This window comes from Microcebus murinus, chromosome 10 (genome assembly GCF_040939455.1).
Source record: "Microcebus murinus isolate Inina chromosome 10, M.murinus_Inina_mat1.0, whole genome shotgun sequence".
NCBI lineage: Eukaryota > Metazoa > Chordata > Mammalia > Primates > Cheirogaleidae > Microcebus > Microcebus murinus.
This window is the reverse complement of record NC_134113.1, coordinates 4,822,847-4,840,437: the sequence shown is the minus strand read 5'-3', so window position 1 is coordinate 4,840,437 and position 17,591 is coordinate 4,822,847. Positions and strand designations below refer to the sequence as shown.

At 63.0% G+C, this 17,591-nt stretch overlaps 1 protein-coding gene across 3 annotated transcripts in view; it reads left to right on the top strand.

The window, feature by feature from the left end:
* Positions 1-17,591, top strand: part of PRR5 (proline rich 5) — a 49,925-nt gene that overhangs the window by 12,436 nt on the left and 19,898 nt on the right. Inside the window, exon 2 of one of the 3 annotated variants that reach the window (XM_012757527.2) lies at positions 11,587-11,703. The exons of 1 other annotated variant lie outside the window; for it this stretch is intronic. In XM_012757527.2, coding sequence (XP_012612981.2) covers positions 11,597-11,703 — 107 coding nt within the window. In that variant the 5' untranslated portion in view covers positions 11,587-11,596. Of the gene's footprint in view, positions 1-11,338; positions 11,704-17,591 lie in introns of those variants that run through there. One more of the 3 variants, XM_012757519.2, reaches the window with a different exon arrangement.

Sequence of the window (17,591 nt, the reverse complement as noted above, 5' to 3'; positions counted from 1 at the left end):
CTGCCCTCTGCTCGGGTCCGCCCGCCTTCAACCAGACAGGTGCCCAGAGAGCCGGTGCCACTGAGGCCCCGTGCCCGCGGCCTGCCCGCCCGGTGCCAGGCTTGCTGCCGAGGGGAGCACCTTGAGAATGCACCTCCTGAAGCCCTCCTGGAGGCACCTGGCTGTTACAGCACCTTGTTACAGTCCCATGTTTTCATATTCCTTCTTTTATGTCTTTAATTATGTTAAGCAAATTAATTTTGCAGGCTCTCTCCAATAGTCTCTTGGCTGAAGTTCTTGGGAATTCCATCCTGACGCGTGTAGGGTTTGCTCCCTCCCTCCCGGGGCTCTGTCTCCTCGCGTGTTGCGTCACTTGCGATCTGGAGTTTGTCTCCAGCAGGGCTTTGTCTGCGAGCACCCTGGCTCATGGACGTGCCCCTCCGCAGCATTTTAAGATTGATGTATAAGGTACATATTTTGGGAGTACCTAGGATATTTTGACAGTTGTTTACCATGTGTAATGATGAAGTCAGGGTAGTTGGGTTATCCATCGCCTTGAATAGTTATCTTTCCCTTGTATGGGGAACATTACAATTCTTCTAGCTTTTTTGAAGTATATAATAAATTATTATAAACTATAATCTTACTACTGTCTTTGGACCTTAAAAAAAAAAAAAAACTATAATCTCCCTATCCAGAGTATTTTTATAATTGCTCTGCCCAGCAGACTCGGGCTGTCACCGGGCAGGGGCCCCTTTATGCCAGTTGGTTTGGGCTTTGCAGACCATGAAGGGGATACAAAGCTGAAATTCCCGGCAAGGCAGCCCCGTGGCTTTAGATTCCCAGGACGGATGCTTGCCTTGTCCTGCCTCACCTGAGGGGTCAGACGAGTTGTCCTGTCGTCTCTCTCGGCCGGTGGGCAGATTTTTCCTGGGCTACCCGTTTATCGGGGGGCAGCCCCTGGAGACCCCTGGCCTTCCGCGGGGAGCTCAGTGTCACCGCCCAGCACCCCGCTTGCTCGGTGCCTCATCGCCCGGCCAGTGCGACCCAGCCCCCGTCTCAACACCCCTCCCCACCCCACAGGGCCGCCACACTCTCACTTAACGTCTGCGTTTTCAGTTCCCGGCGTTTTCCTGTGACCTCACTATGATGCTAGTGAAAGTACAACTGGTAGAGTGTCACGGTTAAGGACACAGACGCCAGAACCAGACTGCCTGGGCCTGAAACCCTGCCCCACCGAGGAGGGGCGTGCTCAGTTTCTCCATCTGTGCAGTGGGCGCAGGCGGCCATGTCTACCGCTGGGGTTGCTGCCGGGGCGGAGGGCTTGGTCCATTGAGGCGTTGAGAATGCCACGCCCGGTGTGTCACTGCACATTCCGGCGCGGTGCTGGCCTTCGGTGGTGCCGGAACTGTCCCGCATGACATACATGTCTTCGCCTCACGTGCTGTGATGTAAACACGTGTGTTAATGCTACCGTCTGCCCCCGCGACTCTCCTCGCTCTCTAGCAGGCTCAGTTGCGTATTTAGAAGGTGTCTGTGATGCGCTTTGTCCAGCATCTCTAGGCGCAGGTAGGAGGAGAGTTTTCAGGTTTCCTGTTCTCTAAGTTGCGCAACCTCTTGATCTGTGTGTCGCCACCGCCGCGTTCGTGGCGTCCGTGGCAGCGCTCCCTGTTGATTACGACTTCTCACCAGGCACGTTCCAGAGCCTGCTACGTGCCGTCTCTAATCCCCTACTAAATCGAAGGTCATCTTTGGAGTCCCTTGGAATCCAGCTTAGTCACCAGCCTGGTGACTCATCCTCCCCTCGGTGCAGGTCCTAGGTCTCTTATCAGACACCCTCGGGCCAGAGGTGATGTTGGAATTCCTGCGGGATCCTCCCTGCAGCTCCTGCTAATCACGCCCAGGAGTTTCTGCAGCAGCATTCCCCGAAGTGGGGTAGACAGAGGCTCTAAGTAGCCTCCCTGCGGGTCCCGGTGTGTCCAAGGACAGCAGGGTGCAGGCTGGGACTTGGCCATTGGATCTGGCACCGTGGAGGTCACTGGTGTGGAGGTCACCGGCGGCCTTCCCAAGCTTTGCTCTAAGAGGGAGCAGGAGAGGGCAGCACTGGCCAAAGGTGGTTTTATGGTCCAGAGGGTAGAGCCGAGCGCCTGCTGGGAGGGGGGCAGCCGCAGGTGCCAGGGAGGAGGAGCCAGGGGACCCGCTGCCTGGGAGGGAGAGAGGAGGCCACATGGGCAGCAGAGCCACGGGGAGAGGTGCACACTCTCGAGCCCAGCTGTGGGTGAGGGGGCGACCATGACCTGCACGGAGCCCAGCCCTGGGTGAGGGGGCGACCATGACCCCACACCCTGCACAAGAGCCATGGCCCTGGGGCTGCCCTGCCTGAGGGAGCAGGAAGCTCTGCGCTGAGATGCTAATGCAAGGCGAGGAGGGAGCGGCAGGGACTGTGGGCTGAGTCGAGTCACAGGGAGAAAGGACTGCAGCCAGTGGGGCAGACAGGACACAGTGGGCGTGGTGGGGCCAGAGGCCACCCTGAGGATGAGGTCGGCCAGCCCGGGATCCTGCCGGCCCTGCCGGAGCCCCGCCTCCCGGAGTGTGTTTGCAGCCTTGCGCTCACCTGGGGAGGAAGCTGCGACTGGGGCTCTCATTTCACAGATGGGGAAACCGAGGCACAGTTAAACAGGAGGAGTCAGTCTGAGGCCAACTGCCCCTAAGTGGTGAAGCCACAGTCCGACCAGGCAGTCTGGCTGCACAGCCCACACTCCGACCACTGCGCTTTACTGCCTTTTATTACTGTTAGAACCGTAGTAATGATAATTACAATAGAACAGCTGGAGGCAGGGCAGAGGGCAGAACCTGCCCGGCGAAGGCCTGGGGTGGGAGCAGGCGGGCCGCCTGGGCGGGCGGGCGCTTGGTGTCCCGGCTCAGGTGGTGGCACAAGGGGCCGGGAGGGGGTCAGAAGGAGACAGAAGCAGAATCAGAAGGAAATGAGGGGCTGTGCCCAGACTGCAGAGGGTCCTGGATGCCAGGCTTGGAAATTCGGAGTTTATCCCGCGGGCCCAGGGCCACGTCCAAAGGCTCTGAGCAGCAGGGAGGGCCATTGTGTCTGAGAGAACGTGCTGGTGGCCCAGGGGAAAGGGGGTTCCCGGGTGGGGGAGGCAGAAAGTCCTGGGCGCCCCCAGGGACTGCATGGGGGGCTCAAGAGGGGAGCTGGGGAGCAAGGAGCCCCCACCCCGGCTGCCTCCAGGAGGGCTTGGGGTCCACCTTGGCTGTCCAGGAGTTCCGGGCTGGGTCCCCGCCCTGCCTCTCACCAGGGTGGCCCTGCAGGGGCCGTCAGGACCCGGAGCCTCAGCGTCCGCCCAGCTGCCAGGGCTGTGGCCCTTGCTGGGCACAGGCAGGCACTCAGTAAGGGGGACCCCTACCTAGACTCTGCCCCCGGCACACTCGGAGCTGACCCCTCCCACCCCTGGGGAGTGGGTCCCCCCACCCCAAGCCCTGCAGGGACTGTCAGCCTTGGTTTCTGCATTATTTCAGGAGGGATTAGGAAGGGCCAAGCTGTTTACCGCTGGTGGCGTCCCAGCCCCCTCCGGGCCATGTGACCCGCTCCGCTCCCCTAGCCCAGCGGAGGCTGAAATCCACCCAGATCTTCTCAGGTAACGACTTCCTGGTGGCAGCAGCGGACTCTGTCCTGGGTGGCCGGCCCTGGCCGGGAGGGAAGCCCGTGCCCGGCCGCGTGGGCAGGACCCGACACCACCCCGCGCCCGGCTCTGCGCGCTGAACGTGCGCGGTCCGGAACGCAGGCCCGCTCTCCACAGGGCTGCTTCCTGTCTGCCCTGCTGTGTTCCTGACCAGGAAAGCGATTCCCGCCTCCCAGGGCGCTTTGGAAAGCAGTGAATACCGAGTGAAAGAGCGCTTCCGATCCCACGCCAGGCCGGGGACACCGGCCTCCCGGGGCTCCTCCCAGGGTTGGGGCCGGCCGGGCGCGAGCTCCACCTGCCAAGCTCGTTCACTCTTTCCCAGCGTCCTGCCAGCAGGAGGCCACCATGCCTGGGAAGAACGCAGGGCGGGAAGTCCCGCTGTGCCGACCGGCTGGGTGGCCTCGGTCTGGGTGTCCCGCAGTGGGGACGCTCAAGGGCCCTGCCTCCCAGGGCTGCCGCGGACACCGTGCAGGGAGGCGTGTGAGCACCCGGCCCTGCCTGGGGCGCAGCTGCGGTGTTGTGTTGCGCGGCTGCTGGGTCTCGGTGCCTTCCGCAGAGGTGGCACTGCCTTGGCCCGTCCCCTGCAGTGTGTGTCCTTCCACTGGAGGAAGCAGGGCTGGGGAGCGAGGAGTCTCCAGCGTGCTGGGCACGGGCACCTTTCCCCATCTGCACGGGCTCCCGGAGGTCATCGCTGGGCCCGGCGCGGTGTGGGCCCTGGCATTTGCGTCCTGGGGCTGCCGGAACCGACGGCCGCAGCCTGAGCGGCATGTAACAGGAACTTACTTCTCACCCTCTGGAGCCTGGAAGTCTGAGGTCCGGGCGTCAGCAGAGCCGAGAATCCGTCTGTGTCTCCTCTGTCTTCTGGTGGCAGCCGGCTGTCCTTGCAGTCCCTTGGCTGGCGGCCACATCAGCCTAATCTCTGCCTCCGTTGCCACGCAGCCCTCTCCTCTGGGCCTCTGCACCTCTGTCTTCACGTGGCCTTCTCGTAAGGACCCAAGCGTCCACCGACCACTGGACACAGGGCCGCCTCGCTCCAGCGGGGCCTCATGCCAGCGTGAATATGTCCGCAGAGACCCTGGCCGGCTCACGCCTGTAATCCTAGCACTCTGGGAGGCCGAGGCGGGCAGATCGCTCGAGCTCAGGGGTTCGAAACCAGCCTGAGCAAGAGCGAGACCCCGTCTCTACTATAAATAGAAAGAAATTAATTGGCCAACTAATATACATAAAAACATTAGTCGGGCATGGTGGCGCATGCCTGTAGTCCCAGCTACTCGGGAGGCTGAGGCAGGAGGATTGCTTGAGCCCAGGAGTTGGAGGTTGCTGTGAGCTAGGCTGACGCCACGGCACTCTAGCCCAGGCAACAGAGTGAGACCCTGTCTAAAAAACAAAAAAAAAAAAAAAAAGAGAGAGAGACCCTGTGTCTGAATAAGGTCACGTGCTCAGGGACCAGGGGCTGGGACTTCAGCTTGTCTTTGGAGGGACACAACTCTGCCCACGACAGGGGAGCAGTCTGAAAACCCAAGGCCTCCGCCCGGCAGGGAGACTGTTGTTTTCTGGATCCAGCTTGAGCTCACACGGAGCTGGGCGGTCCGGCAGGGTCATTCTTGGGACAGGAAGCTGCAAGGGACGGGCACCTGTGTGGTGCTGGCTCAGCCCTCCCACCTGCACGTTCTGCCCACGTTGACGGTATTCAAGATGTCGGTTACGGACGAGAAGGGGCGGCCGCTGTTCACGCGGGGCCTGCTCTGGGCCGGGCCCCCTGCGCGTTGGTATAGGGAGGTCGTAGCGTGCACCCACGCCAAAGCCAGCCCACCTGCATTTGGATCCTGGCCTGGCTCTGTGACCTTGGCTAAGTCACTTAACCTTTCAGGGCACCAGCTGGCTCCCCTGGAAACCGGGCGGAGGGGAGGGGCTGCCTGCAGGTGGGATTGCCGTGCAGGTTAAAGCACGGATGCGACAGCTGCCCAGCCCATAACGAGTTCTCCGCTAGCCCTGGGAAGAACCTGGTGTCGTCTCCCCATTCCAAGCACAAAGAGCCTGAGGCTCGGGGAGTTCGGGGGCTTCACGAGGAAGGTGTTGCAGATGCCAGCCTGGGTCACAGAGAGAGGCTCTCTGAAAGAAAACGACTCCGGGGAGGTAAAGGGAGACCAAGGTCTTTCAAGGAAAAATGAGGTGGATTATGTAATTGTGTAAACTAAAAATAAAATCCTAAGCCCCCCCCCCACCACCACCAACCAAGCAGACGCCCTCTTGGCCAAGGAGATGCCAGAGCGACCTGAGAAACTGAGTCCTGGCCATGACGGGAGGGAGGTCGGACTCCCTTTTGGAGTTTAGGCACAAGAACTGCCCAGCACTGCTGTTAAAATAGAGATCATGAGACTGACAAACAGACTCTCCGTGGCAATAGGACGCCAGATTATAAACTGCCATGCAAGTCGAGGGTTAAGCCACACTTTGCAATCCATAAAATCCAGTGAGGCAGGTTTATATATTTTTTTTCCTGGCATGGTGTCACATCATGGGTAGCGGATCCCTTTATCTTAAGCATTTCTTTCTACCCACTCCTTTACCAATTGCAGATTAAAGAATCTCCAAACCCACCTGTGACATGTAAGCCCCTGCTTCGAGATGCCCCACCAGTGCATGCCTTCCGCGTGTCGGTTTATGTCTTTGCCCGTAGCTCCTGCCTCCCTGAAAGGGACAGCACCAGGCCGTCATCCAGCCACCGTGGACCACGCACGCAAGACCTCTCTTGGGTCCGTGTTTCCCTGGGCTGCAGTCACTTGTACTCAGCTCAGGGTAAACCTCTTTGAAATATTTGACAGAGCTCGGTTTCTCCATTAACAATCGTTCTCAGATAATTATAGTTGGCTACAAGGATCAGCAACAAGGGCGACACCAGTCCAAGGTTGAACAGGCGGTTGCCGGGCAGGTGTCCTCGCGCGAGTGTTTTGTGTGCGGTTGCAGTGGCCTCCGTGCAAGGTTGTGGTTTACGCAGAGTCTTTTGTGATAGTTTCAGTTATCAGGCATTTTCACATAAGAACCCTCTCCTCATTCCTCGTGCCCTTCCCTGACTCTACTTACTTGTCAAGGTTTTCCTTTAACGCAAGTGACTCCGTTTGATTCTGACAGCTTTCACCCAGAGGCGGCGGCAGGGCCGGGAGCAGACCCGATCCGGGGCATTCCGGAGCCTGGCTGTCTCTCTGACGGTTTCCTCTTCGTACCACGGAGGCAACTACTGGTAGACCAGCATCAGGGCTGTAAAACACCCGCCCGGGAAGAGCCTTTGGAAAGTGGCTGTTGGGGGCCTCTTTTACACAGTCGCGATTTCGGTGCGTGCAGGAGGATATGGTGTCTTAGGACAAGGCCCTGCTGCTTGGAGCCCCCTCCCTGGAACTGGGATCCAGAGCGGAAGGAGGAGAGGCCTGAGTGCAGGGGACTGGCCCCATGGGTGGGGACAGGGCCCAGATGGTAAAGAGAAGCCACAAGGGAAAACAGTCTGTCTTCAAGCCTCTGTTTGAGGCTGTTACAGTGCCAAGGAGGATGGGATCGAGATGGCAGAGCTAGGATGGGACTGTGAGCTCACCCCGTGGTGGCAGGCACCCCGCGTTTCTTGTCCCCTGTTGTATTTCCAGCACCTAGAACGTGGCTGCCATTTAGTAAGTGCTCAGTAAATATGTCTGTGGGGAATTTTTTGCAGTTCTAGGAAGTGGCCCTTGTCTCAGCAGAAGGAGAGTGTCCCAGCCCCTTCACTTTCTAGCCCTTGAGCAAGCAACTTGACCACACCCAGCCTCAGCTTACCCACCTGTGAAATGGGGATAGCAACGGCCGATACTGGCTCCAAGACTGCTGGAGGGGAACATTGCTCTAGAGGAACTGGAGGGTGGGACCCACCTTTATCCACCTTTATCTCGGGTGTCCCCAGCCCAGGCGTGGCACGGGGGACCCCAGTTATATTTCTCCAATCGTGAAACACAGCGTGCACTGCTTGTGACGGGCCTGATGCCGTCCTGCCCTGGACGCTGGCCGGCAGACGTCAGTGCCAATCAGTGCCCTGAGAGGCCCTTGGAGGTGACCAACCTAACCACGGCCGATGCTGGTGTCGCTGCGAGTAGCGGGGACTCACCCGGCCACACCCCCGGCCCGGGACTCTCTCCCCGCCTTGCCCCCACAGCAGCGGCACTCGCCGAGCCCTGGTGTGCCCCGTGACCGTGTGCAAAGTGCTTGTCCCCACCTCACCCCCATAGGGCAGTGGGGTCACCATCCCCACCCGTCCCAGGGGAGGGATGGCATGTGCCCGGCTGGCGCAGTCTGTAGGGGACAGCCAGGCACGTCCCGTGGCTTCCTGGGCTCAGCCCCTCCCTGGGTGTCTGGACCGAGCAGGTGCGGAGCCCACTGCCTGCTGTTCCACCAGGGCCCGGAAGGGACTTTACCAGTCAGCTTTGGGGGAAAGCGCCAAGCTTCGCCGCCAGGGGGCAGGAGTGCCCCTCCAGAGCGGGCAGCGCCCGGGGACAGTGACGGGGCTGGGGGCTGCCTCCCCCCTGCCGAGCTCCAGCCTCCGCTCTGCCGCTCCTGGGCTCTGACCTCTGGCAGGTGCCTCCACCTCCCTGAGCCTCAGTTTCTTTGTCTGTAAAATGGGGCCCCACCCCGTGCTTGGCAACCTGGTGAGGACCAGATGAGGCAGTGTGTCTAAGGGCCGCCCCTGTGCCCCAAGCTGTCTCCTCCCCTTGGTCATATGGAACAGGGCTGGCGTCACAGAGATGGTGAACTCGTCCTGGGGACTCGAGTCCAGAGTTCTAGGTTCGAGAGCTGCCACTGATTTACAGGTCCCCGTCTGTGCTGGGTGTCAGGCTGTCTGTCTGTCTGTCTGCCTGTCCATCTGTCTGTAAAGGGAAGGGCTGAACCAGGCTTGGCGGTTGCAGACCCCAGGATACCGTCAGAGCCCACTGAGATGCCGGTTGTCAGCAACGCCCGGCACTGCCCCTGCAGTTCGGATTCCCGAGGTCCCAGCAGGGGCTGGAAGGGGGAATTGTGAGCAGCCCCGGGGGCTTTCGATGCCAACCCTGGCGCTGTGAGTCTGTCTCCAGGTGCCGGGTCCATGCTGAAGGTCGATGCCATCCCAGCACCGGCCACTAAAGATGAGAAGTCTGAGCCAGCCCTTAGCACGGTCATAGTGCAGGGGTCAAAGGCACAGGAGTCACCGTCTCCTGTCTGTAAGGAGCACGTGGCCTTTAAAGGGTTTATCTCTCCTGTCCCTCAAATTCACCTGGGGCAGCTTCAGGGCTGACCCCTCCATCTTACAGACAGATAAACTGAGGCCCTACAAGTCACCTGACTTGGTGACTGGGCCAGGTGGACCCCAGTTCTGGCCACTCAGCAGAGATACCGGGGTCCCCCTTCGTGCCCAGGGTCCTGGACTAGCACCCTACACCCTGCTGGCCAAGGAAGTTTGGATCCTGGGGGAGGAGGGGATGTGGTTGATGCCATCGGGCCTGGCACTGTTCTGGAGTGGGGTCGCCCTGGTGGCTTTGGGGGTGTGCGATGGGTCCCTTGTTTGCCGTTTCCAGAACAGAGGGGCGTTTCCCTCCCTGAGTCTCAGGCTCAGATGGGCCCTGCCCAGGGCCATCCCCCAGTGCAATTGCTCAGTTCCCCGACCCTGGATCAGGTCCCTTAAGTGAGGGGACCCGCTGGGCACCTGGAGCCCCGTGCCTGCCCGCATGGGCAGCAGCTCTGGCCAGAGGCATCCCGGGGGGCACGGCTGGGGGTCCCGTCGTCTGATGCATCCAGGGCAGCCAGGATCGGGCTTTGCGTGTCAGTCCCTGCTGTAAAACTCGGGCTGCACGCAGCTGGGGTTGGATTTTCTTCTGCAACACTGCCACACGTAACACATTTAGGGGCTGGACTCAGCCTTCTGCTCCCCAGTTGCCCCCTGCTCTGGGGGTCTGTAACAGCCTCATCTCCCAAACTGCCTGGGATTTCCAGCCCCTGGTGGGACGGGCAGCCCCCGTGGACCAGGCAGCCCCCTCGGCTGTGCCCTCTCTGCCTGTCGCCAGCCCAAACACCGGGCAGTGGCACCAGCCCCTGCACTCTGGCACTGGGCTCCTGGGTGCAGACAGAGTTTACAGATGTGTGGCTGGGGCCAGGAAGGGGTTACAGCTAATTCCTCAACGCTGTCTGGAGACGTCTCTTTTTCAAATATCTCTGAACTCCCTCAGCCATTCCCACCTCCGGAATTTCTTGCTGGCCACTTCTCCCAGAGGCCTGCAGTGTCCCCAGCCCTGCCACTGAGGCCACATCCTCTTCTTCCCCCCTCCTGCCTCCCACCTTGGCTGCCTTCCCCCTGGTTTCTTACCCCGCACAGCCCCGCCTCCCTCCCCCTCTGGAGCCGGCCCTCCTGCCAGCCAGGCCCTGCCTGCAGCCTGTGCACTCAGCAGGGGACATCCCCATCCTGTCCCCATCCCCACGAGTCTGCTCCGGCGCACTTACACCTGCAGCCGGGACAGAGGTTGTTCCTCACGTCTGTCCACCCTGGTACTTTCCCAAGGCGTTTTCAGCATTGTGGTCCAGTTTCATGCCTTGACTCCGAGGTAAATGTTTATCCATGCATCAGACCAAATACTTATTGAGTGCCTACTGTGTGCTAGGCGCAGGGGATGCAGCAGTGAACAAGCGGTTACAGTTCTTGCTCTCCTGGCTTACAGCACAGGATGGAAGAAAGCCATCACATGACAAGAGGGTGACCCCTGAGCCTGACATGGGGTGCAGGGGGCGCGTGACGCTGGAGAGCAGGCAGGTCCTCGGGCGGTGGGACTCAGGGGAGCCTTCTCCTGGGAAGTAGGGCTCATAGGCATGCCACGCAGCTCCAGCCACCACGTGGGGAGGGGCTTGGGAGGTGGCCTGTGTGTGTGGCCTGGGAGTGGCCTCTAGAAGTGCTCTGTAAAGCAGGCAGGAAGCACCAGGGCTGTGCCCTCCCTTCCCGGCCACAGGGACTTAGGAGACCCCACCTGCTTTTACCTGCAGGAGACCTGGGGGTGCGGGACGACTAGCAAACAGCTTCCCTGGGGTCTGGCCTGGGCAGACCACCCTCCCCAATCCAGCAAATCCTCAGGCAGCGGGGCAAGGCTGAGGTCCCCACCCGAGGAGGGGTCCAGGGTAGCAGGGCCCAGGTAGGGCCCCAGCAGGGTGGGCTCCTAGCCCGCGGTGCCTGCAGGGGACCCAAGGCCTCGACCCAAAGTCTTCATGAGAACCGCGGAGGAGCCTGCGTCCGCGGGTGAAGGCGTCCTGAAGGGTCTCTGTGGCCACAGCCTTTGCGGGGAGGGCTGTCTAGGTCTAGGAGGAGGTGGCTTTGCACGAGGTGTGGATGGGGCGTCCGGGGCGGGGTCGCTGGGCATCGTGTGGGTGTGACCGCGGGGCGGGCGCCTGCGGTTCGGCCGCGCGTCTCCCGCGTTTGGTGGTTTCCTGCCGGCACGCGTGGCTCTCGGAGGGCGGGAGGGGCGGAGGCGACTGAGGGGGCGTCGTGGCAGCTGCGGCCCCGCCCCCGGCTCCTGACCCCGCCCCACCCGCCTCTGTGCCCGCCCCCTTGCCCAAGGCCCCGCCTCGGCCCGCGCGGCCCCGCCCCCGGGCCGCCCGTGCTCCGCCCCGGCCTCCCTGCGCGCCTGTGGGTGCTGGCGGCGCTCGGGGCGCTCCACGCTGAGCCGCGGCGAGCAATGATTAACCCGGCGGGGCGGCCGGCGCGGGGCCCGGGGCGGAGGCGCGGGCCCGGGGCGGGACCCCGCGGGGCCGCTCGGCTTCCTGCTCTCGCCCAAGTTTCCGCGTAGAGGGCGCAGCGCCGGCCGGGCCGCGGAGCCGCGTGGCGCAGGGCGCGGCGCCGGGCGCGCGTGGGCGGCCGGGTCACCATGAGGACTCTCCGCAGGTTGAAGTTCATGAGTTCGCCCAGCCTCAGTGACCTGGGCAAGAGAGAGCCGGCCGCCGCCGCGGACGAGCGGGGCACGCAGCAGCGCCGGGCCTGCGCCAACGCCACCTGGAACAGGTAAGGCCGAGCCCGCCCGCCGGGGCCGGGGCCGGGGCCGGGGCCGGGGCCGGGGCCGGGGCCGGGGCCGGGGCCGGGGAGGGGCCCTGGGCCGGTCCGCGGGTGAGCGACCGCCCGAGGCACGAGCGCCGCCTGGGGCCCCGCGGCTCGCGGAGAACTTGCGCGCGGAGTTGTGCGGCCGGGAGGGAAGTTTAGTGCCGCGAGTTTCCAGGCGGGGAAGAGACCGAGGCCCCGCCGGCGCCCGGGCCGGTGCAGAAGCGCCCCGGTGGCGGGGTGGGCGCGGCCCCCGCGTGCCCGCCTCCCACCCGGGGTCTTTCCACGCCGCTGCCTCGGCGCTCGCGACCACCCGGGGGGCCGGCCGGGCAGGAGGTCTCCTTGCCACTCTGCAGAGGAGCAGTGAGCCCTGGCGCAGCGGCGGGTCGCCGCGGCTTCCTGTGTCTGCTTAAGGCCCCTCTGGTTTTCCCTTACGCGGGCCCCGTCCGCCCAGCTGTCAGCAGGGGGTGTGGCAGCTGCGAGGCATTCCTTAGAGGACCCTCCTCCAGGGGGCCGGTCCAGACTAGCGGGGGCGTGGAGGACCCCCTCCCCCAACTTGGTGTGAGGAGCAAGGCTGAGATCCGGGAAAGAGATGGCTTACGTGGTGGGATTCCCCAGCGTGCCTCTCCGGAGCCCTTTTCAAAACTAGACATTTCCACCAAAAGGCAAATGGGGGCTGGGGGAGTGTGGCCGGCCGTTCGGGGGAGGCTGTGGGTGTTGCCCCTCTCCCCCATACCTGGCAGGGAAACCTTGCCGGCTGCCCCACGGGCTGTGGTCTTGCCCACCAGGAACCCCGCTGTCACTTGGACCACATTTACTGTGTGCATCATGTGTCCTAAGCGTGGTGGTGGGCACAGGGCCGCCAGCCTGAGACCTCAGTGGGAGGTCCTCTGCTCGCCAGGCAGGACGTGGTCATTCACATGCTTATCTTCTGTCCCCTCTGTTGCATCCTGCTAGAGGGCTGGGATGTGTCTGCCTCAGTTTCCCTTTTTGTCAGTGGTATGTGCACTCCTCCCTCCAGGGCTGGAAGCAGTGAAGGAAGGAAGGAGGACTCCTGCTGGGGAATCTCCTCGACCTAAGACGGCGCAATGGCCTAAGGGCCGTCCTCTCCCCTGGACTGAGGAGGGAGGAGCAATCTGCCTCCTTGTTTCCTGTGATGATTTGGTGGAAAGAGCTAAACAGGCTTACTTCAAATCCCAGCTCTGCCCTTCCCCTGCTGTGTGGCCTTGAGCAAGTCACTTAACTTCTCTGGTCCTCAATTTCCTTATCTGTAAAATGGGTGAATAACAGAGGCCGTAGGGATTAAATGTATCTGTGTAAAGCGCTCAGCACGGTGTCTAGCACATAGGAGGGGCTCCGTACCGCATAAGTCAAGCCCAACTCATGCAGGCGACTTGTGTTGGGGTTTGCCTAGAGGGATGGGGTTTGGGGAGCTCCTCGGGAGTCAGCCAGTCCTGGGCTTTCACCGGTAGTAACTTTGTGAGCGCCCTCCCACTCCCCAGCTGGGGTGTCCTGCAGGGTCCCCAGACAGGTGGGGGCACTGGTGAGGTGCATGGGCGGGCTTGGGAGTCCCAAGTGTCTTCTCGGGGTTCAGGGAGGCCTTGCGGAGAGTGGCCCCCGAGTCTGTCCACGGGCTTTCCCACGTGGCCTGGCGGACCGCAGAGAAACGCCAGCCCCTTCCCTGCGGCCCCCGCAAGGCTCCGAGTCGCCCGGCCCTTGCACCTGCTTCAGCCCGCGCTGCTGTGGCAGCAGTGGCACTGCCATTTCTTGCACTCCTACTATGTGCCAGGCCCTTGGCTCACTGTCCCCACTGTCGCAGCCCAGGCAGGGAGGTGTGGCGATGTTTCCAGCAGCTTCCATGTAGAGCTCCCTAGGGGCACGGAGAGCGCCTGGCAGACCTGGCCACGTCACCCATCACCCACAGAATATGCGGCAGAGCCTGTTCTTCCCTGGCAGGTGCGGGGACCGAGCCAAGGGCAGGCCAAGTGCCTTCCCCAGCCAAGTCCCTGAGCAGAAACAGTAGGGGGCTGGGGGACGCCTTCTGGTCCCCGTCTGCCTGCCCCTCTCCTCCAGTGCTGCCTGCCAGGGTCCCCAGCACAATAGCCTCTTACGGGGTTGGGGACAGCTGTGTCCACCTGAGTTGGGGACTCCTCGCTTTGAGTCCAGGATGCACCCCTGTTTTATCTGTGTGACCTAGGACCGCTGTCACAAGTGATCATGAACGTGGTGGCTTCAAACGAGAGACATGTCTCCTCTCACAATTCCGGAGGCCTCAAGTCCAACATGGGGGCAGGGCTGTGCCCCCTCTGCAGGGTCTGGGGAGGGTCCCTCCTTGGCCGGTGCGGTGTCACTCCAGCCTGAAACCTCACGTGGCCTTCCTCTGCGGAGACCCTGTTTCCCGGGAGGGTCTGAGGTTTCAGGTGGACATGAGTTTCTGGGGGACACTCTTCAGCTCCCTGCAGCGACCCCAGGCACAGCCCCTAAATTCCCGCATCTGGGCGTGGGGCAGGAATACATAGTTTGCTGTGTCCTGAGAATCACCGTGCGGGCACGGGCCGGCCGGGGGCATGGATCGGGCAGAGAGCGTGCTCCCGGGGCTCGGAGTCCATGGAGGGAGCACTTGAGGAATAGACAGGGAGACAGGTAAAGGGACGGAGTAACTGCAGGTCGGCTTAGTGCTGGGAGGAAGATAAACTGGGTGGCACTGGAGCACGGAACATGGCCCGTGGCCCGTGGCCCGTTTTCTTCCATGAGTTGATTCTGTAGGCCGCGAGGGAAGGGTGAGTCGGGGCGGCTGGCTGGCCGGCCGGCCGCTGGGCCTCTCGTGCGGCCATAAACCAGCACCGGCAGAAGCTTCCTGAGCACCTGCTGCTCGTTTATCCGGCAGGTTTTGCCCCTGCCTGTGCCAGGCCGGGCTCAGTGCTGGGGCTGCAGACATGTGTCCCCATGGGTAGGGCTCTCCCAGGCTGGGGGGGGTGACATACGAGGCTGCGTGGGCCCCCTCCCTCCTCAAGGCCCGTGTCCCTGTCTGTTGTCTGTCCTGTGCGCCCACCCCATCCCCCACCAACCCCGTCTGCCCCAGTTCACTCCTCACTGGGACTGGGCCCCACACCCACACGGGGTGGCACTCAAGCTGGGGGCCACATTGTGCTGTCATGTCCTTCCTAGGTGCAAGAGGAGGTGGGACCTAGGGGCCCCAGTGACCCTCTGGCTGAGCCCCGGCCTGCAGGCATGCACAGATGGGCTCTGTGCTCACACCCCTGGCCTAGACCCCGCCTCTGCCTCCTCCCCCACCCCCAGGGCTGCAGAGAAACTCCCAGAACATGCCTGAGATCCAGGGTGGGCCCCAAGAGGGCACGTGGGGGTGTCCGAGCCCTCTGAGCTCGTGCCCGGCCAGTTGCTCTCACCTGGGTCTGGGGCTGCCCAGCAGGGCTGGCCACTGCAGGAGACCCCAGCTGGGGGCGGGAGGGAGCTCCCCAAGCCCCACCCCTGCAGACCCACTCCAACACCAGTCCCTGCCTGTGTGGGGGCCGAAAGGAGACAGGTGTTAACCGTCAGGGAGCACTTCTCCTTGCCAGGCCTGGACCTGCCCGAGGCTTGAGAGAGCCGGAGCCCAGCCCCCTCGAAGTGGCAGCCCCAGGCAGAGCGTGGGGGAGCGCCTGCCCTTGAGGTGCCAGGCGTGGCTTGGGGCTTCACTTCTCACTCCCTATGAATTACCTCCAAGCCTGGGGTGACTGTCTTCAGCTTCATGTAGGGAAACTGAGGCAGAGGAGGAGAGGAGCCTGATCAAGACCCCTGGTGACGTCAGAGTCTGACCCAGGGATACACGTGGGCTCGTGCCCCAGCTGGGGCCAGGGCGAGGCAGGTGTTGGTGGGAAGAGCCGTGTCCCAAAGCTTGTGCTGTCTCTGGGGCAGGGGCTGTCTCAAGGGCCTACGGGCCTTGTCTGCACTCCCTGGTCCTGGACGGGCGCCGGCTGGTGGGGCCCAGACCACTCCAGCCACGGTGCCCGGCCCTCAGCAGGCACCTGCGTCTCCTGCCGGCAGCACCGCGCCCCCATTTCACAGACAGCGTGGGCCCACCCACCCCCTACCCGAGCTGGGCCCCATCCAAACCCCGGATGTGGACGAGCTCCTTCCATCCCCACAGCAACCCTTCGGGTGGGGCTTGAGACCCCCATCTTGCAGACTGGGGCTGAGAGACGGGCGGGACTGCCCAGGTTCAGCGGCTGGGCCGGCCAGGTCTAACGGGAAGCGAGTGCTCACGGGGTCTCTCAGGGGCCAGGGCATGTTGGCTGAAGCCTCCTGGCTGGGTGACCGGCTGGCTGGGAGTGTCGGTTGGTGGGGTGGGGCTGCTGTTTGGGTCCCCACCACGCTTACCCGCTTGCTCTGGTCCTGGGCCCCCTGCCCCTCGGAGGCAGTCTGGGTGTGGTGGCAGAGTAATGGTCCCCAAAGATGTCGCCCTAGTTCCACAACCTGTGAGTGTGAGACTGTCCTGAGGGTGTGTGATTGTCCTAGGGACCCAGCGATGGGCAGGCACCTGGCGTTCTCAGATGCACCCAGTGTAATCGCCAGGGCCCTCGGGACGGGGAGGCAGGAGGGTCGGACTCAGAGGAGGAGGACTGTCACACGGTGGCTCTGGGGCGGGAGGGAGTGCCACGAGCCAAAGAATGCGGGCGCCTCTAGGGGCTGGAAGAGGCGAGGAGAGGGGTCCCCCCAGAGCCTCCGAGGGATCAGCCCCCCCAACACCTTGGTTTCAGCCCAGTGAAACTGGTCTATGACTTCCAGCCTTGAGAACCGCAAGAGAACAAATTCATGTTTTAAGCCACTTATTGGTAGTCACGGCAGCCGTGGGACACTCATACTGTGGGCTTCTCTCTCCCCCTGCGAGCCTTGGGCCCCACCTCTGACGCCCACCCACCAGCCTGGGCTCAGGGACTGTCTGCGTCCCTTCCCCAGCCACAGCCGGCCAGATCCGGCCGCGAGCTGGGGAGGGGGCCGAGGGCCTGAGGGTGGGCGGGCGGCCGGGGGAGAGCACGCCTCCGTCCCCTCCGCAGCCAGAGCAGGACAGGTGGGCAGAGCCCACGTTCGCCGAGGGGGCCCAGGTGCCTGCCGCCCTGGGCAGGTGAGCCTGTGCAGAAAAGCTCCGGGTCCCTGCAGGCTCCCGGGGAGGAGGGGGCTGGGCACGGGGCCAGGAGCCCTGGCAAGGGGGATATCTTCAGCCGGGTGGGCTGAGACCAGGGTGTGCGTGGCACCTGTGTGCTGAGGAGCAGGTGAGCCTACCCACAGCCCTGGAGGTGGCATTGTCACCCCCATTTTCCAGATGTGACGTTGAGGTCCAGTGTGGGAACGGGCTTTGGTTCAGTCACCTGCCTCCCTGGGCCTCTGGCCCTGATGTGCAGAGGGCCAGTGGACACTGAGTTTCTGGGGGGCTGGTGCAGAGCCAGGAGCCCCCCAACTTTCTCTCTTGGGGCTGGGCATGGCCTCCTGGGCACAGATGAGGACACTGGTCACCCTTTGAAGGACAGGACAGCGGGAGGATGGAGGCATGGGCACTACTCAGCCCAGGTGGGCACTCGCCAGGAAGGTGGCAGCCAGTGACAGGGGGACCCGGGGGGACCCTGGGGGACCCGGGGGGACACGGGGACCCAGTACAGCCCTGCTGCCCTGCCACCCTTGCCACACACCTGACCTTCCATGGGTCCTGAGCCAGCCTCCTGGGGGCAGACTTGAGGAGGGGCACTGGGCAGAGGCCCAGCCTCGTCTCCAAGGCCTCTGAGCCCTGCAGAGCCGTGTCAGTGGGGTTTGGGCCTGGGAAGGGTGGGCCGCCGGGGCTCCGGAAGGGTAGGCCTCCTGGG